The 20,323-nt window shown below is 43.0% G+C and overlaps 2 protein-coding genes across 5 annotated transcripts in view; both read left to right on the forward strand.

Annotated features, from left to right (window-relative positions):
* The window catches only part of RAPGEF4 (Rap guanine nucleotide exchange factor 4), a 147,144-nt gene extending 145,777 nt beyond the window's left edge, over window positions 1-1,367 (forward strand). For both annotated transcript variants that reach the window (XM_058840359.1, XM_058840360.1), the window contains one exon: window positions 103-1,367. In XM_058840359.1, the coding sequence (XP_058696342.1) occupies window positions 103-230 (128 nt within the window). In that variant the 3' untranslated portion in view covers window positions 231-1,367. The remainder of the gene's footprint in view (window positions 1-102) is intronic.
* Window positions 1,368-12,190: 10,823 nt separating this feature from the next.
* Window positions 12,191-20,323, forward strand: part of MAP3K20 (mitogen-activated protein kinase kinase kinase 20) — a 90,055-nt gene continuing 81,922 nt past the window's right edge. The window contains exons 1-2 of one of the 3 annotated variants that reach the window (XM_058839235.1): window positions 12,191-12,398; window positions 19,092-19,281. In XM_058839235.1, the coding sequence (XP_058695218.1) occupies window positions 19,123-19,281 (159 nt within the window). In that variant the 5' untranslated portion in view covers window positions 12,191-12,398; window positions 19,092-19,122. Of the gene's footprint in view, window positions 12,399-12,552; window positions 12,776-19,091; window positions 19,282-20,323 lie in introns of those variants that run through there. The other 2 variants (XM_058839238.1, XM_058839237.1) reach the window with 2 other exon arrangements.

The raw sequence follows: 20,323 nt of genomic DNA on the forward strand, positions 1-20,323 counted from the left end.
AGGATCTAGTCTTTCCTCTGGCAGCTTGTAAGGAGTTGTGCATTTTGTTCAGGCATTTGTCCATTTATGTGTATCAATCCTACATCATTTCTCTTTCACCAGATCCTGATGCAGCCCTAACTAATAAAAACCATCAGGATGTTCGGAGCTACGTGCGGCAATTAAATGTGATTGACAACCAGAGAACTTTATCACAGATGTCTCACCGACTGGAACCGCGCCGAGCGTAAACATTTGAACCAATGATGAGAAATGATCTTTTATCCTCTCAAAGTCACTTGTTAAGAACTTCACTTTCTCTGCTACTGCACTGCCACTACAAAAATAAGCAAAAACATACTCTAAGGTCTTAGGCAACGCACAATGTACCAGCCTGCTGGAGAACTTTGGCTAAGGAAGAATTTATGCACTGTAGGTATATGAGTGGCCATGTTGTGAACTGTTAATTCATCTTAAAGTGTAGTAAGTGATATCTCATATGGATTTAAAAAAAGGCAAAAGGTAGAATAGTTAGTGGGAAATGCACAAAAACTTGTAACAGTTCATTTAGTAGTAGGTAGTGGGTTCTTCTCCCTAATTAAGAATCTGTATTTTATGATTTATGCTTCAGGTAAGGACCAAAACTGATCATCAGTTTAGCTTGCTCAGCTACTTTTAACTGCAATAGAAGATGGATTTAAGGATCTGATGAAGTATTGTATGTTCAAGAGCGGTCCAAGATATAGTTCCATTCAGAGAAGACTTGCAAATATTTTCATTTTAAATACAACAAATACTAAGAAAAATACCTAATCCTTAATCATATTGTCTGCTACTACAAGAAGTGTGGCCATTTCAGAAAACTGACAAGACTGAAAATATTTTGAATAAATAGATTAATCAGTGTATACATTTTACTTCCTTCTTTTTAAATTAGCAATCAGGTTTTTAAAAAATTCAGTTAAAAAGCAAGGTCATCAAAATCAATAGCATTAAAGGTAGCAAAGGACTGGTTCAAAAAGAGCACAATATGCACAAATGGATTTCAAGAGAATATTTTCCTGGACATTAAAATCTTAAACTTCAGCTAAAATTAATCGTGGCTGGTTAACACATTTTCTGGTCTTACACATTTACAAATATCTTAATTTTCAGCCAATTATTTGCACTTTCAATAGACTGTAAATAAATGTCAATTTATTATGTTCTAGAATATTTATTTGTGTAATAGTTATTGTGCCAAAATAATTCTGGTTTATTTATTTTGTTTAGCATGTAAGGAGTGCAGCTTTTGTCTTCACACTCTGTGTGCATTTACATGTAGAATTGTGTGATCTATCTTTTCTGTAAATAACATGCAGTACCTTATTAAATGTAATTGCTGGAAAGGTTTAGTCACTGGCCTTATTTGCACTTTCAGCTTCATTCCTGCATAAATACCAATTCTACTAATTGGCTGATGTATCAGACTTGGCTTGTCATTTGCTGGTCCTCAAACCCACAGTTGGCCTTTGTGCACTGAGAGGTGGACGATGTGATTAAAGCCAGTCAGATCCATTCCTGCCACGCAGGATGGCAGCCTGGCAGTGAGGCAACACCATGGTCTTGTTAGCTCATTTGTTTCTCAGGAGAAAACATTTCGATTGGAAGGGTTTAAATAAAGAAGGGATATATTCTTAATTTTAGCCATCTGACTTATTTGTCCTTTAATGTGAGCACTGCAAGTTATCTTGGGCAGATTTTACCTCAGGCTGGCAAACTCAAGACCTTGGTTAATGTGGCACTCGAGAGAGCTCTGGGTTCGATGGCCACAGGAGGGAGGTCTCTCAGGGCCTGCAGCCATGAGGGGAGAGCTGGGCTGGCATGTGCCCTTTCCCCTCCTGAATGCTCCTGGGGATGGCTGCGCTGCTGCTGGGCAAGCCCGGATAGCAGCCAAGTGCATGCCAAGGGAATGATGATGCTCAAATGGCAAAAGTCTTTCCTATTGCATTCACACTGGTTCTGCGCTGTTAAGCTGGATGTCATAAAACTGATTAAGCCTGAAATTAGAAGTTGCAACTATTATCTCATAATTAAGCTTCAGAGATGACCTCATTGATATAGTCTACATTTTGCTTTGGACACAGAGTATATTTTTTTTGGCATTGAGCGGGACTGTGTAACCAGTATACACACATAAAGATTTTTTTTTATCTATAAAAATAATTGCATTATTTCAGTAAAAACACAAATTCTGCAAAAGCTAAGAGTCACTGGGGAAATGGTGACACATAGAATCACAATCTGCTTGGTACCTGCATTCTGCAAAGGAAAGAATTACACAGTTAAGAAATATTCTGCAGCATGATGAAATAATTTATTTTAACTTTGCTGTCTGACTAGAAGTTCAAGATGATTCAGAGGAAAACCAGCTAATAACATAGAGACAGATTTGTGTCTTATTATTTCAAGTGAGAAATATTTATTTCCATTTGTGCTGTTCAATGAATAGACTTCATATGGCTTTTTCAGATTCAGAATCTTGCCAGAAACAAAGTTTGCAGTAGAATAAACTACAGGGACACAATTAATTCAACAGGCATTTTTATCTTTGCAATCAGTTGGTAACATTTCTGAGTTCATGATTTTATTTGTTCCAGGTTTGTTCCTATTGTTTGGACTTGCATTTATTTCTGTGTTAGCTGGTTTATAAAGCTGCCAAGTTTTGGCTTGGCTCTGCATGTAGACCAATTCTTCATCTGTTTAGTATGTTTTTATCCCCTAGGTTTATTCTTTTTTCCTTCAGAACTTCTAACTCTTTTACTTACTTGTTGCCAACAGTTTCTATCGTGTAGTTGTATCCTAGTGATACAAAGAGAGGTTTTATGGCACCTCCATATCAACAAATGAATGCAGTTTACCTACTCAATGAAACTGGTATCTGACATTTTTTAATTTTCCAATAAAGGGTGCTGTATAAATAACAAGTGTTGCTATCTCTGTATCTAACTCATTCAAGTGGCTCAGATAGTTGCTATGGTTCTGATCACTGTCTACATACCTAGAGATTAGGTGAATAAAACTACCTTCTGGCTCTAGGATCTGTCCTGAGCTTCCCTTGCTCCCTGAGTTGACTTTACAACAGGAAGGCAGCTGTCAATATATCTCTCTTGATGTAGTAAGTCTAAGCAACTGTTGCACTAGAGGGGAGAACAAATAGGAACTCAAGAAACACCGAAATGTCGAAATGTCCATCCTGACTCACCCTGTGCTCGCAGCTGTGAGTCACAACTTGTTCCTGCTTCCCTGACGACACCCCCTTGCTGCTGACTCTCTGGCTGGTCTGCAGGCCTGGCTTCCAGGAGCTGGGCAATCCCCAGCACCACTCAAGGTCCATCCTGCTGTAGTAGCAGCACTTGGCCTGGTTTTGGCCCGTGCCAGCTACCCCTGCAGGAGTGTCCAGCCATTGAATGTGGGGGATCGTGCAGCAGGGCCATTTCCAGGGGAAACTATGGAGCTGTTGCTCCTGTCTCCGTCCTGGCCCTGCAGTCCTCCAGTGGGACCCAAGGTGCCCTGCACCTCCATCACACCCACTTGCATGAACAGCATAAATACTGCAGCACAACCCCCTCATCATTGCAACACTGCAGGCTAAACAAATGCTAACTTGTTCTAAATTATGATTATGCCTGAGGGTCACAGGCCATACAGTGCTGCTATGGCTGGTTCCTGCTGCTTGGTCTCAGGGACCAGAGCTCCTGGTCCTGTTTTATTTACTGTCAGAGTCATAACTGTACTATGAGTTTTCAGGTGAGATGGCCAGGAGGCAGTGTCCATAATAAATATCCACTGCTGGGGACCACTGAGCCAGGATGGTGACACCTTGGGCATTTTGGAAAATGTTCTGCATTACAGGGTTTCACCGCTGATGTTTTTTTCCTCAGGCAGCAGCAGAGAGCACAAACACTTCAGTTTAGGGCTGCAGAAGCTAAAGAATTACAGGGTACAGCTCTCCCTACCCTGGCACATTTCACTATTGTTGATAGGATTTGTTCTTTTTCTCAATGACCAGGCCCAGTGCTGACAAAGGCAGGAAACAAAGGTTAAATCCAGGGAGGATTGAATCCTGCACACCAGGAAGCTACAACTGTTTGGTAAAGGCAGGATTCAAAGTATTTTCCATGGACATCTTGTTCAAACCCAGGCTGCCACAAAGATATGATAGTGCCAGATAAAAGAGTTCGAATGTATTTGCAGGACTTTGCAGATGGAGGGTTTGGGTTCTTTCTTCCTAGGTAAAATATTGTGAGGGCACACAGTCTCTTCAGACCACATACAAAGAGACAGAGACAAAAAAATGCTTCTTTTCAGAGACATTGGCAAAACAACCTTTTAAGTACAAGAAGTTTAAATATAATTTAGAAATCTTACAAAATGAGTTTGAGAGAAATCAAAAGATTTAACCTTCAGGGGTGCAAAAAGAGATAATGAATTTTGCTTGGGGAAAAAAATTTAACAAAATTATAAATCTAAATTGTTAACACAGCTTCTTAGTAAGGTCAACTGCATAATATAGAGCACCTTAACCTCTTCCAGCAATTTTTAAACACCATGCAGCTTAAATAGACTGCTTCTGAATTCAGCAGTATTTCTTCTGGGAGCTCTGAATGCAAATCAAGAGGTAATAGTAGAAGGAAATTAAAAGATGTGCTATTCTCATTTCATTTTTTGTACTGATAATAAGGAAAGCAGCATAGAGTGATATGGCAAAGTGAACCTCTAACTTCAATAGCTTTTCTTTCACTGTTAATCTGAAATGCATTACACTCTGCCTTTTCAAATAATCATAATGTTCTTTACTGTAGCCTGCATTAAAGTTTAGCAGGTATAAGCAGCAGCTGTCACCAGAGGTCAAGGTATTAGCAATCAAAGAAAATAATGACCAGATTAAAAAGTTATCATTAAAACTGCGAAACCAGAAACTTCTTTAGCAGCTTATCTTTGGAGCCCTGCCTCCAGGGCTGTAGCTGTGCCCATGGAACCCCTGGCACCCACAGATATCTCCCCATTGCAGTGTGGTGGGGCTGGGCAGCCCTGGGCTGGGGTGATGACATTTGGCCTCAGCGGCTGGAGGGGACTCTCACATTTCTGCCTCTCATGGAAAGGTGCAGCACTGCCCCAAACCAATTCCCACAGGACAGGGAGCTCTTTGACATGGCTGGTGGCTGAAACCTGATGTCGAGCTGCTCGCTGTGGTCAGTGTTAGGGGAGCACGCAGGGTACGTCACCGCAAAATTTTACCTCACGCTGTCCAACAGCATAGAGAGACTGGCTCCAACCCCACCTGCCCTGTGCACTGCTTTAGCAATTACAGCCCTCAGACATCTTCTAACTAAGGCAGCAACTTGCAAATCCACAAAGGAGTGTAATCCAGCCATGGTCTTGGCGGTTTATGACTCAAATGATGGGGGGACTTCTGTAGAAGGGGGGATTCTTAAAAGGGGAAAAAGAGCGTGTACTGCTACAAAATCTATCACATCTAACTGCTGAAGGGTATTTCACAAAGGGTAGCTTTTTAATAGGCCTGGCACTCAAAGGTAATTTCTGAATTCAAAATAAACTCAGAAACTGACATGATAATGCATAAAGAATGAATAATTACTGACGCAAATTGGAATATTTTTCTTGGAAACTCCATGAAATAAAAACGTGACACATGGGGGTACTGGTAAGAGCTTGACCTTTATTTCCTGGCCCTAATCCATTTGGGTCAGAGTGACAAAAAATGAACCCTTTCTCACATGGTAGGGGTCAGCCAGCCATGTTTAATTTTTTCCCTCTCTTTGCTTTCAAATGCAAATAAAGCACATTACCAATGAAAATAATGATTGTAAATGAATACCTCAATTAAAGGAAATTTACATAAAGATACGTAGGATAGAAGTGACAGTAGATATTCCAACATCCTAACAGACAATAATCCATTTCTTAATCAACTTCTGTCAATAATCATAAGCTTTCTGCTCTCCATGGTTTCCTCATTATACCACCACCTCTTGTGTTTTTAAATAGTTCTTTCTTCAGATGCTGTCCGAACCAGCAAGTGAACCTGCTATCTGTATTTGCCGACTCTTTGTGTTTTTCACAGGTGTACATTATTTCTGCACAGGACTACTGTCGGCAGCATTGTGGATGTTCTCAGATAACAGAGAGACAGTTTTGCCTTGGGTTTTCTTTAGATGTCCTCATTCTCTGTAGGACTGACCCTTGAGGGCTGCAGTACTGGCAGGTTGCTGTCTAGTGTCTGTTTGAAATACAACATTTCCTTCCATTTGTAATTCCTGCCCTAGTGTTTCTCCTGTTCCTCTTGTCTGGCATGTAACTCCTTTGTGGTGCTCCTGATCAGTTAGCACTGTTGCCAAAAACTAGTAAGAGGTTTGCAGGGATTTTTGTTTCCTTCCTGTCATAACTAGGAACTGTTAATAGTGTGCTTGTGTTTTGGGAGAATTGATTATCTCTTTTTGGAATCACAGGAAAAGGGACTGAGATGATACTGGCTTTTCTGAGGCAGTCTAATATTATGGACATTTTCTAGTCTTATTTAATCTCTAAATGCAAAGAAAAAAAATGTGATTTCCAATAGACAGATTTGTTTCTAATTAATGTCTAGTAGATTAAACAAGTAGCAAAAAATATAAGTAACTGTATACTATGGTACATTCATTAAAAGGAATTAAAATTTTCTTTGTAATTCAAACCAATTCCCTGCCAATGGTGGCCAAAATTTTCATTATTCCGGTACCTGCATTTATTTTAGAAGAAAGGTAAATGACATAAATAGTTTGGTAACAATTTGTTTAATAAAGAAAATATTATATTATGCTTTAAATAATTTGTTGAAAGTTCTGTGTTGTTATCTTCCCTTGGTGGTCCTCAGAGGTGGTGGAATTTTACCTGCCTCTCCCCAAACTCTCTGAGACCGAGCAATCTATTGGGAAAAAATTTAGAGGGAAATGAAGGGGCTGTTGCTTCAGTGGAGCTCGGAGTGATGTGGATTAGAAAACACAAATGGGCACAGCTACAATAAATTCACTACAGCTCTAAAACAAAGAAAACAGTGTTAAGCTGTATTACATTCTAGAGAAAAAATCTGCCAAAATTAGAACAACAAATTAAGTCCATTGGACCAGAAAATTTAATATAAGAAGGAGTATGAGCTATATATATACAATTAAAAGTATGTAATGAAAAGGTAGCTGAGCAGAGTAATAGCGAGTGGATTACAGCTGAGTGTAATGATCAGCTAAAAATTGTGGTGCCAGAAAAAGATAAGAAAACCATTCTTGTAAAACAATCAAGAATTGGATTTCTTGTTAATATTTTGCCATCTCATGGCTATCTCGTTACTAATTATATTGACATTTTTGTAGAAGTTATATGTGCTTTTACACTGCACACATGCCTGATCAAAAGATAGTGAACAAGCTGTAACCTGCCAGTTCTGAAAACCATTGTGCACAAAGCAGGTATTTGATCCACACCCATTGCACACAAGCATATTCTGCCACATGTCTGTATTCAATAATTCTGGTCTATGTTAAATAATTCTGTGCTTAATAATTTTATAATTAATTAATATTTAATAATATATTTATAATTTCATGTTAAATATACCATATAGGGACTTTCATAAAATGCTTATTTAAAAATTTAAAAAAAAAAAAAACAGCGGATAAGAAAACAACAACAAAGATGGGTCTCACAGATGGATGATGGTTGGTACAAGCTCTGTCTTCATTCCTCATGAAGGACAATAAGAAGCCATTTCCCACAGGGCACCAAAGACTGGGCTGCTGAAACAAACGGGAATCACAGTCTTGTCTGTGCGAGCATGGGGACTGCATGTAGCATCAGGGTGGTGTTTGTGGGTGCATACTCATGAATACCAGGAATAGCAAGGTTGCCTCTGAGCCAAATTTAAAGACAATTCCTTAGATTTTCCATGTGCTATGACCCAGAAAAAGAAAAGGCAGATTTTTTTGGCTAGCAGTACCATGCAAGTTGTCTTTTAGTTGTGAAACCAATCCTGCAAGTTATGTTTTGGGGTGTAACTGCAGAGGTGTGTGATTGCAGCATGTGTGGACATACCTGCACGTATTTCAGTCTGGAAAGCAAGCAAAAATGATGTGGAGAGGGCTTTCAGGTGAACTATTTGTTCACCTTTTCCAGATCACAAACCTGATGGAACAAATGGTATAAACCTAATACCACCATGTAGTTGCAGCTAACATTGCTCAAACAAGCTAGATTAACACAAGCATAAACTAATGCTACATCTTCTACAGCAGTGTGTACAACTTTCCAAGTATATCCCAGGCATGACTTCCACCATGTTTTCTGGCCAATTTTTTAAGCTAGAAATGGAAGCAAGCCATAGCAACCAAAGAAGCAGCCATGCTTCAAAGAAATGTCTGTTTTAAGCCTGAGATGAGCTCTGGGCCAGTCTTGAAGGAGAATTGAAAAATATGGAGCAGGTGTCCACCTCCAAATTATCTGTGTCTAGAGTTCCACATACAGTTTAAGCTGGTGTAAACCACCACACTGCTAAAAAAGCACTTCCAGGCTCTATCCCTGCTCAGCTGCTTTTATCAGATCTTGCTCCTTTCCTGGCTTTGTGCTAGCATGAGTCTTAGTGCAATTGCCCGATGACCTGCATAATGTTCTGAGTGAAAACTGATTTGTTTTCTCTGCAAAAGCTTCTCCTGCACAGCCCAGTTTCCTGTGCAGCCGTTCAAACACCATGCTGGCTGAGATGGGCAGCACAGCAGCAGGAACAGGCCTCGACAGGCAGGGCACGGCTGTGCCTTATGCTTTTGGCAGGCAGGTTGGTTTAAACCACCTGGACATACGCATGACACTCATTTTCCATGTTGAAATGTGGTGAGATGTCATTACACAACCTGTGATGAGATGTAAAGAGACAATTCTTATGACTCCTTTCAACTCTAAAATTGAGTTAGAAGTTGCTAGAATTGCCTTTGTCCTTTGCCAATTGTTGTGGCTTTACAATAACTTTTGTTAGCTTTTAAATATTTTCTTTTTCTGCCTGTCCTATATCAATTGAAGAAGCCTGAGGTTAGGATTGAGCTCTCCAGAGGTAACTTTTGAGTTTGTCTGAGTTTGCTGCCTCGGAAAGGAGGGAAAACATACCACCATGTGCTCACTGTTCTATAAATAGTATGACCTCCTAAGAAACTGCCATATACTGGTTTCTGATCTTTTCTAGCTATTTTTAATTTAATTTTCATGATAATGGAAAAACAACTTGAACATATCCAGTGTTACTAGCCAGAGGGCAGAAACAGTACAAGCCCCAAAATGCAGGTTTAAAACGTTGTCGTAACAGTTTCAGCTTCACAACAGTGTAGCACTGGGGCTGGACTTTCCTTGTGCAGACTTTACTTTCTCTCACTCGTCCTCTACTAGAGCAGGTGCAACTACATGATTTAAACAAATGGCATGTTAACACATTACCTGGTGCAGACTCTGCACTCCTACTCTTGAAATAGGAAATATTAACCACCCCCTCATTTCTCATGTGCTTCTGGAATAGTTTATTTAGGCTCTGCTACCAGGGCCTAAAGTTACATATGGTAAATCCCTGCTCTACAGACACATAGCCATGAAAAAATCCCCAGACAAAGCACTGTGAATGCATGTGCTCGAGGAAAATGCCTATTAAACAGGTGATTTAACATTCAAAGAGATTTTCAAATCATTTGACTAATTGGCAATTGCCTCTGACAGAAAGGACAAACACTTCAGTTACAGCATTTAAGATACTAAGTATGTGGCAGCTCTCCTCCTCCAGAGCATAGTTTCATGTGACTTGTGTTTGATATTTGTGTGCTCCTTTAAAATGTGGCACTTTTGACTGGAGGCTCATTAGCATATCAGTTCATAAGAAAGCACAAATGCTCTCAGATCAGACAAGAAGTGCCTGAAACTGCAGTATCCAGGGGAAGCCAAAGCCTGTTGACCTCCTTTACTGCTTGTCCTGGCAATACTGAACCTATCGGGTGGGCAAAAGGGGGTTACCAGTACCTGCTTTTTGACTTTCTTACTGTCTTCACATACTTTCTGCACTGGGTGCTTAAGATCTTGCTGAAGTTTACTCCTATTATTATGGTTCAGTAAGATATTTTAAGCACAGAAAGTATTAGTACTTTTAATGGATGTTAGTTGTCCCATACTAATAAAACATGGGGGGAAGCCTCTAATATCCATTAAATAATTGTATTTCATTAATTAGTAAAGTGCTTTTCCATTATTCGCCTTGATACCATATATCTTTGAGATGTACAATTAATGGACATGGTTCAATGGGATGCTGCACAGTTCTTTGTGAATCATTGTGCTACACAACTGGTTTTATATGGCAGATCTACACATGCATGTGACAATGGTCAAATATGAGAGATAGCGAGGAGCTGCAGTTCTCCAAAGAATATAAAATCCCAATGTACAGTCAGCAGGAGATGACCTGGGAAGTGCAGAGTAAAGCAGCCCTAGGCACTGAGTTTTGCATGATGAATTGTATCATACAGAAAATGTGCTGTCACAGCCATGTTATGTGCTTACCTCAATAGAAAAACTGTTTGTCTCCCAAGTCTTTTGAGTCTTTCCCTTTAAGTGTGACGCCAGTAAATTGTCTTATAGAAACAGTAATAAGCTGATTCTATTTTCAAAAAGTTTTCTTCAACAGTAGAATACCTCAATGCTATTAAAATGTTTGGATAAGAAGCGGTCTGTATGGCTGTTTCATTTCTGACCTGGGCAGCCAGGGAATACGTATGAGAGATGGGGGGGTTACAATTGCAAGTCAAGTCCTCCTTCCATATTCCTGAAAAGAGGACTGGCTGTAGGAGCAAACCTGTTCCCTTCCTATTCCTTGGGACCTCCAAACCCTCACCCACAGCACTGTGGCAATCCCAAGTGACAGGGCTTAATATGCCACATCTTGGGAACACACCATCCCAGCCTCCATGGCACAAGAACAATGAAGCAGGGTTTTTTTTGTTACCTTCATCTGGTCATTTTGGTAAGAAATTTAGCCATACTACCTGTCACAGAAAAAGGAATCTTGGAAGGGAGAAGCTTGTGCTTCCAAAGCTGTGGCCATGGCAGTGCATCCCCCTGCCTGGACTCCCTCCACCTGCAGTGGCTGGGCCGCACTTGTCCCATGGAAACACCTGAGAAAACAGGCCCTGCTCAGTCCAGGTTCTTCCCAGGTTTGGCACAGATGACCAACAAGCAAACAGCCACTCTGCCAGAGGCTATCCTCCCTGGTCAATCCAAGCCAGAAGGGCCAACCATGTCCTGGGGTGCACCAGGCACAGCATCACCAGCCAGGCAAGGGATGTGATTGATTGTCCCACTCTGCTCTGCACTGGTGCGGCCTCACCTCAAGTGCTCAGGAAAGTTTTGGTGCCACAATGTCAGAAGGTTATAAAGCCCTTAGAGAGTGTCCAAAGGAGGGCAATAGTGATGGTGAAGGGCCTTGAGGGGAAGCTGTGTGAGGAGTGGCTGAAAGCACTGGGTCTGTTCATCCTGGAGGAGACTGAGGGGAGACCTCATTGAAGATACTACTTCCCCGTGAGGGGAAGCAGAGGGACTGACACTGTTCTCTTCTCTGTGGTGACCAGTGACAGAACTCAAGGGAATGGCCTTAAGTTGTGTCAGGGAAGGTTTAGATTGGATATTATTAAAAGGTTCTTCACGCAGTGTGGGGCTGGGCACCGGAACAGCCTCCCCAAGGAAGTCGTCATGGCACCATGGCTAACAGAGTCCAGCAAGCATTTGGACATCACTCTCAGGCACATGGTGTGATTCTTGGGGATGTCCTGTGCAAGGCGAGGAGTTGGACTTCATGGTCTTTGTGGGTCCCTTGCAACTTAAGTCTGTGATTCTGCGATTCTGAGAAGCTGATGCTCCATCCCGCTCGCCTCACGCCAGGCGCACACAGCGCTCCCGGCGAGGGTGCAGGGTGCACAGGCCGTGAGGGGCCACGCGCGCCGTACGCCAATGCTCCCAGGGCGGGGGGGCCGCGCTCGCCCCCGCCCGCCGCAGCCGCAGCCCGAGGGGCCGCTCCGAGCCGGCACCGCCCGCCCTGCCCCGGCACCGCGCCCCCTACAGGCGGGGCACCGCGCCGCCCGCACCCCCGAGCCGGCGGCGGCCGCGCCTCCCCGCGGGGCCCAGCGCGGAGCGCGGGGTGGCGCCGCTGCGAGGCGGTGCGGGGGCGGCGGCGGCTTCGGCTCCCGGCACCAACCGGAAGCGCGGGGGACGGAGCGGGAGACGCGATCGCGCCGGTTGTAGTCTCCCTCGCCGGCTCCGGGATCGGCGCCGCTTGGGTCCCGCCAGCCCGGAGCCCCTCGGGAAAGGTGAGGACGGCGAAGCGCCCTCCGCGGGGACAGCCCTTGGGGCGGCGGCGCGGTGGGTGCGCATTCGGCTGGGCGGAGGGAGGCAGCGGGCCGGGCCGGGCCGGGCCGTGGGTGTCCCCTCCTGGTTTGACGTTCCCCGTGCTGAAGCAACTTCGGAAGCCCTGTGAAGGGAGGCGGCCGACCGGGCACACCGCCTGACCTTGCGTCGCCTTGGTCCCGCCGCGCCGGCCAAACGCCCCCGTGGTTAGCGGCGCCCACGCTTGGCCGCGCAGTGGGACGGGGGTCGGGAGAGGAGCCGTGCCCCGCCGGGAGGACAGGGCAGGACAGAGCGGTGTCCCCCGAGCGACACTCGGGCGGGACGGCCCGGCGTACGAAAGGTGCTGCCGGCGGCGGCCGCCCGTGAGGGAGGAGAGCGGGACATGGGCAGCCAGCGTCCGGCCGGGGCTGCTGCTGCCCTCGGACATCCCTGCGCTCCTTAGAATGTGTTTCAAATGCAGCGCACCTGCTGCATTTTGCTGTTTTGGGCATAAAATCCGTCGGGTTGGGATTTGAGGTGTTACTTTCATTCCCTCCGTGTTTTTTTTTTTTTTTTTCCTTTTTAAAAGTAAGCTGTCGTTCTTTGGTTCTGGTGTATTTGCTTAAGTTAGCTCGTTTCCAGCAGTATGATCTTTTATTAAGCACGCGTGTGTGAGCCATCTATTACCCTGTATCCAGCATGCTCTGCTGGGAGTTTTAGCGACAGAGCCATCGGGAAAGCCATGGATCATTACTTTTTCTAAGTTCCAGAAGCAGAAATAATTTGAAAGCACTGGATTAACTGGGTCACTGCCCGAAAACATCATAGCTTTCTGCAGGAGGCATGTGGCTAAATATTTTCAGGACTTTGTCCTGGAATTGTAAGTCCTCTGAAATCTACTTATTTTATCTCTCCCTAATGTGCTTTGCATACCGGTGGCATTGTGTGAGTAATGGTAACCCTGGAGAGCCTGGCTCACTGTGAGGGGAAGAGAGAAACATGGACAAAACTGAGGCCCAGGTCCTGCAGTCTGGCCTGTGCCAGGACCAAGCTGTGCTATGGGCCTGGATGCAGGCCTAGCTGCCTTGTCTTTCTTGTGTGCTGTTGTGTGTGTACTACTGGCAGGCATCACTCACAAGGGACAGTGTAAGCAAAGTGACCATTTCAGGACTTTTCTGAGATAAAATGTTTTCTATTTAAAGCGAAGCCTTTAAAGCCTTCTGTCTCTGCCATTGACTTAAATATCTCAGCTTGGCTTAAATATGATTCTTTTCCTTCAGCACTCAAACAGTTTAGGTGGAGTTGAGCCCTTTTTCTGTAGCAATGGTTATATAAATTAAAATAAAATTAGAAATGTTATTAATGGAAGTTATGCAGAATTCTTAGGTTCTGACAAAGGACAGGCTCAAATGTTGTTGAGTCTGTAACTAAGGTAGGCAGAGCCATGCCTCCAGTCTCACCATCTGCAGGACTGCTACTCAGTCCGATTAAAAAAGTTTAGGAGTTGTAGGGGTTGTTGGATTTATTTTAACTCATTGGGAGATTAGAAGATTAGGATATATTTAATTTGGATTTGTGCTTGGAGTTTGTTTGCATCTTATCCATCAGCAGTTCATGATATGATTAAGGTTTTTTTTTATTTATAAAAACTTCTTTCTGCAGTATCTTTTGTAGCTTAATGTCACTCCTTTTCTATTTGGACAAGACAACGGTTAACCACGTTTTCATATTTGAGGGTGGGATTTTTTTGTTGGACATTTTTATGTGTTTTTTTGTTTTTTTTTTTTAAATATATCTATATATTTAACTGTATAAATATACTGCTGAAAAAAATCCAGGTTGGTATACTCAAGGACTGCAGGCCATGTTGGATACAAAAGATGATTTGGGTCTAAAAATGGATGGTCAAAGATCCTGAAAGCAAATGGGCTGTTTTGCCAAATAAGGAAACTTGGCACATTCAGCTGTGTATTTTAAGATAGCACAAGTGTGGTGTGCTACTACTTTATTGGCAATATGTTGGCAGTTTGCCTTCCTGCAAGAAGCACTGAATCTTACTTTGTGAAACCACGTAGTAAAGTGAGGGGCAGGGAGTTGCATGATTGTTCCCCGTAATAAATGACAAAGGCTGTTCCTGCAGTAATTGAATACTTGAGTAGCGTCAGGTGCACGTGCAAGATGAGAGATGCAATTTCTGGTTTCACAGCCACGCACTGAACAAAATATGAGTTGCAGTTACTGTGCAATTTGTAAATTCTTTCCTCCCTCCTGTCTCTGTGTCCCTCAAGTGGAAGCTCTCTATACTCTGGGAGCAGCAGCTGAATGATAAACAGAAGGGTCTTCTGTTTTGTAAGTGGAATGAAGCAGAGTTCTGGGTATGGCAGCACTTCCCCTAGATTGCAGTTTGTGGGGAGCTCAGAGGTATAAGTGAGTATGTTGGGTTCTTCCAGTGGTGCTGTGCTAAGATGCAGGGCAGCATGCAGCAGGGTTGGTCTGCAGCCTGTGTGCCTGGGGGTTCCCTTACCTTGAGGGATGTAGGGGAACAGCAAATGTTCCCCTGCCTTAGCAGGGCCAGGACCCTCACATGGGTTAATCCCCTAAAGTTGTGTAATTACAAGAAGACAGTGATGGTGGATGGTTTCCTACACCTCCATCATTGGAGCACACATCATTGGTGTGCTGAACTTGTGGAGACTTTACTTGCTGCAAAATGGCTCTGTGTAATGGTCCTGACATGTTACATACTAATGATAAATAATAATTTCAAATGTTAAACACTGCTGAATGCAGCTCAGATCTGTTACTTTTTGGTATGAAATGAACAGCTTCCAACAGCATGCTCAAATACAAGTTATTATGTAGAAAAAAAAGGGCCGGGAGAAGATGTAGATGTTGCTGCAAGATTACAAGCTCATGCTAACTATTAGTAATAAAACAGAAAAAGGAGAAAATTCTTTTACCCCAGGAAGATCCCATAGAAATAACTGAAATAGCCAGCAGTTTAATTATTTCCTGAAATACCTGTCATTCACCGTTTCTAAATTGTCATGTTTTCCTTTAATCGCGAACAAGCAACAAAGTCAGTCAGTGTTTCCCTGCTACACAGTGATGGTACTTAAACACCCGAAACCGTGAGTGGGGAAGGAGGGTGCATGTGCCAAACCCTCTTTCACTGTGTGCAGGGGAGATGCTGTAAGGCCCCAGGCCTGGAGGCTGTGTTGCAGAGGGCTGCTCTCCTGTCTGCAGAAGTGTAAGGTGCAAAAAAGTGCTGCACGCTGTTGGAACGCTGTGCTTTTTTCAGATGCAAGTGGAAGACTATGGAGTTTAATGAAATACCTGATCTATTTTTTAAAAAACTTAACCAATGTTATAAACTCAGATTGGTAAATATCTTTAAAACAGCATGACAAGTTAATAAGTGTGTGGATTTGTCACTTGCAATTGTTAGTCTAAACAGTTGTTTTCTCAAACGTAACACAGAGATTTTTCTTTCTAATTGAGGATTACCTACCTCAAATCCAAAAATATGGAGTGATGTTTAAACAGGTCTCTTGTTTCATCTAGAAGAAGAAAACGAATGTAGGCTGTTTATAATTCCAGATCTCTAAAGAAAGAGTGTCTCTTGTAAATCTCCTCTACTTTCTCTGGAAAAAAAACATCTGGAACAACCTGGTGCCAACTAATGAATCATTCTTTAAATAACATTAACTTATTGTGTACTGATGCCTTATAGCATCTCTACAACTACCTGAAAAGAGGTTGTGGTCAGGCAGGGGTCAGCCTCTTCTCCCTGACAACCAGTGACAGGACAAGAGGATGTGGCCATAAGCTGTATCAGGGGAGGTTTAGGCTGGACATGAGGAGGAATTTCTTCACAGAAAGGCTGATCAAACGTTGGAATGGACAAACCAAGGAGGTGATGGAGTCACTGTTGCTGGAGGTGTTTAAGGAAAGATTGGATGTATTACTCAATGCCATGAACTAGTTGACATGGTAGTATTCAGTGACAGGTTGAACTCAGTATTTCAAAGGCCTTGCCACCTGATTCACTGTGTGATCCTGTGATCTGCAGCTGGTTGACTGCTGTAGGTAAGAGAAGGTGAAACTGAAACTGAGAAGGTGTTTAAAGAATGAATGGTAGTTTCTGCAAGTGCTTGTGAGCAAGGTACTGCATTGTAGGCCCATGAAAATTTAGTTAAAGTTTGAAGCACTAAGGAGGACCCATCAGAAAAGCACTCATTTGTATTTTTCTGGTGTACATGTTATTCTCTGCTAGTGTAATTTTCAGAAATCAAATAATTTACTTGTTTGTACAATTGACTTTGTGGTTCTGGGTGAGCAATAGTATTAAATAATTTGACAGTCCTTCAAAGCTATTGAATTCAGATAGTGAATTATTCCACATAATAACTTTCCTGGGATGTGTTTTTCTTCTCACTTGATTTCCTTTTCCTTCTGCCATCCCAAATGCCATGATCTCTTTTCAGCTCTTCTCACTTTCCTGTTATATTTATGGTCTAGTCGATGCATAGGCTTTTGCCCGTGAGAAACATCACTCTTCTAGCTAATTCTGTTGTCACTAAGGAAATTGTTCACTCAAGTGTGACTACCCCTGTGCATAAATATGTGCAGGGCTGTGGCCTTAAATTGTGAGGTCTTTGGGTTGGGAAGTCAACCTGTTCTGTTCATCTGTAAAGTGTCACATATCCTTGAGATGGCATGAACTTGGAGTAACTGCTGGAGTAAACGATGTAAATGAACTTTTGTTTCTGAAGATCTGCTAAGTAAGCAGTGCTGGCCAAGAACAAAACATTAAAATGTTCATTACTCTCTTGATTTGTAGGATTGACCAATTTCCTTTCCTTTGAGCTTTCTCTAAAGACAATGTGTGCAGGCTGTGCAGAAGGTGACTATGGGATGGCAGGAAATCAACAACAGCAACAAGGTTAAAACAAGAACAGAAGGTTAGCAGGACACTTCAGACACTTGTATTAGGAAAGGCTGCAGAGTACTGAAGAATGGACTTTATTTCACATCCCACTGGTAACCCCTGCTCTGACTTGCAGCTCTGGGGAGAGAGCATTCATGTTCCCTCTCCAAGAACTCTGTAGGTTGGCTGTCAGTGAAAGGCTTGAAGTCTGCTCCTTGCTAAAATGCCTTCAGTACACATAGTAAGGTTGTCATGGACTGGTCAGCATTTGTCTTTATGGGTGGTCAAGAAGTATAAAATGAGGCAGGCAGTTTCAGAGAAGGCTCTATGTTATGTTGTATGTAGAAAAATGTTGATATCTTCATCTCTCATTTGGAGAATAGCTGCAACCAAATACTGCTAGAAATTCCTGATCAAATGATATCTCAAAATTTTAATCAGAGTAGCTACACAATCAGGAGAGCCAGGGGGCAAATAATGCCTTTGTGTTTGTTACAGAAGGGATATAAAGAAGTGTTACATAGAGAGCTTCTGGCAGTCAGCAGTACAAGGAGTTAACACAGGTGTGTTTCAGAGCTCTGGACAACACATAAAATATGTTTTATCTCAAAAAACCCTATGGAATGGGGGAGTCTCAGAAGACATTGTATATTTTTGTTACTGTAATTTACCAGTGAAAATGGTTGTGTAGTTTTCACCATCAACCCAAAATTTCTGGTTCTTTTTTGGCTTGTTTTGTTAAAACTCATCTCTCGTTTTATGGTGTTAAATTTTCTGTCATTAATAGCAAATATAGTAACTTTTTGCTGCTAAATAAAACTACTTTGTCTAGGCTGGTGCATCTGAACTGAACCCACAGCAGACTTGCAGATGGTTCTGGAGTGTGTTGTGTCCTACAGTCCCACTAAAGACCTGAGCTTTCCGATTTGAAATAAAAGAAACCTAAAATTAGTCATTGTTCGTGTATTTAGGTGGTAACGTTTCTTGAAATTCGCTACAGCCATAAGCTTTATCACCGTGAAATCTTGGGGAAGGACATTCTGTTCCCCTGTCAGCAGATTTGGGATCATCTCTTGAAACTGCCGACACAAGTCTTGGCACAGGCTGCAGAATTCCACATATTGTAACCCAGATGAATTACCCTGTACTTGCGCTTTGTTACAACGTGCAAACAGAACTGAGTCACTCGGGAAGAGAGATTTACCATGGCCAGGTTTTTCCACATCCTTGCATGAAGTGCTCTGACCTCGCCTGGAGCACTGTTAATGCATGCAGTGTGTGCCAGGGTGCCACTGCCCGCTGGCCACCACTGCTGGCCGCCGAAGGCAGCCTGCCTGGCCAGGGTGGCGTGTGCCTCGTGCGTGGCCATCGCGGCAGGAGGACGGCGTGCCTGGTGTGCCTGAGCGGGCAGGCAACCTGGAGCTGAGAGCACACTTCCTGTCTGTCCATGGAGAAGGTAACCACATGCCTGCCTTTTGCTTTTCCAAGGCATTCAGGAAACGTCAGGATAGCCCTGAGGAATACTGTTAGTTGTTTCTGTCCCCCAGCTTCTCCCAATAGCTTGTGCAAATTATGCACACTTTTGCACAGCCTGTTGGAATGCAAGTTCTAAGGCTCTTTTTCTCCTGCGGCCTGTGGATTTTACTGCATTGTACTTATGGTTCTGATTTTGGGGTGACTGAGCATGGGTAAGAAAGTCCATAAATTCTTGGAGCATGTGCATTAATGAAAGCTTTTCTCTTTACAGGTTTTGCTGTGGTATATTTTGTCATTATGAGATGTCGTCTACCAGTGCTTCATTTGTGCAAATTAAATTTGATGACTTGCAGTTTTTTGAGAACTGCGGTGGAGGGAGTTTTGGGAGTGTCTACCGAGCCCGATGGATTTCTCAGGACAAGGAGGTGGCAGTAAAGAAGCTGCTCAAAATAGAAAAAGAGGTAAAAGTTTACTTTTCATTCACTTTGTCTGCTGTGGTAACAAGAACAAAAATTCTTTTCTAGTGTTTTTCATCCTCTAGGTAATGCAGGCAAACTACCTTGGGATTTTTGTTCCATTTAATTATGAGACTCTGTAAGTGATGAGGTTACAGTAAAAGCATAATGAGCAGTCCAAGCTGACAGAGTCGATTTAAAAGCATTATTGATTTACTGTTCACTGTTCTCTCCCACTTTTCTTGTTTTGCAACTCTCCTCTGCTTGGTCCTGAGGAGGAGGAGAGCTGGCTGCACCTGTGGAGCTACTAATTTCCCCTTGATACCACCGGTATGCTGCTAGATAGGAGGAGGTAGTGTTCCTGTCATTACCTGACTCCATTTTCTTTTCTTGACGTCTGCTCTGTGGTTCGTGTCTGTATGTTCACTACAGGCTTAGAGTTGTCTGCTGAAGATTTTGATCTAGGGCTCCACTAGCTCCTAGTTAGTCATAGCCACATAGTCATAGCTCGGTCTTACAATGAGGTAGTTTTAACCCTAACTGTTCTGCCAGTCACCTTCCCTTGGGGTGTCTTGTGACCTGGAAAGGCAGATGAGTCCTTGGCAATCCTGGGGGAAAAGGCAGAATTAGCTAAATGCACCTTTACCCACTAAGGTTGGTTTGGTTTTGGGTTTTTTTTAAAGCATTTGAAATTTGCCTAGAAGTCCTTTTGACCCCTCAGCTTTGTACAGTTTCAGCAGAGATATGATGTATGTGGTCCTCACAGTGCTCCAGTGTGCCTTCTGGTCAGCGCCACTGATGGAGCAGTGAGCACACCCCAGTGTAGCAATGGACAGCACAGTTCCTGGGCTGCTGTTCCATCATGACTGTATGTAGCTTGTAGCCTTAGACTGTTGTAGGAAGACAGGTACAAACTGGAGGACAGTGGAGCAGCACTAGGCATAATAGACTTTGTAAATAATCAGACATCAAAGTTCATCCACTGCTGCAGCAGCAGAGCTGCCATGATTGTGTCATGCTTAGTGATATGATAAGCATGTTTGATCAT

Source organism: Poecile atricapillus, chromosome 5 (assembly GCF_030490865.1).
Source record: "Poecile atricapillus isolate bPoeAtr1 chromosome 5, bPoeAtr1.hap1, whole genome shotgun sequence".
NCBI lineage: Eukaryota > Metazoa > Chordata > Aves > Passeriformes > Paridae > Poecile > Poecile atricapillus.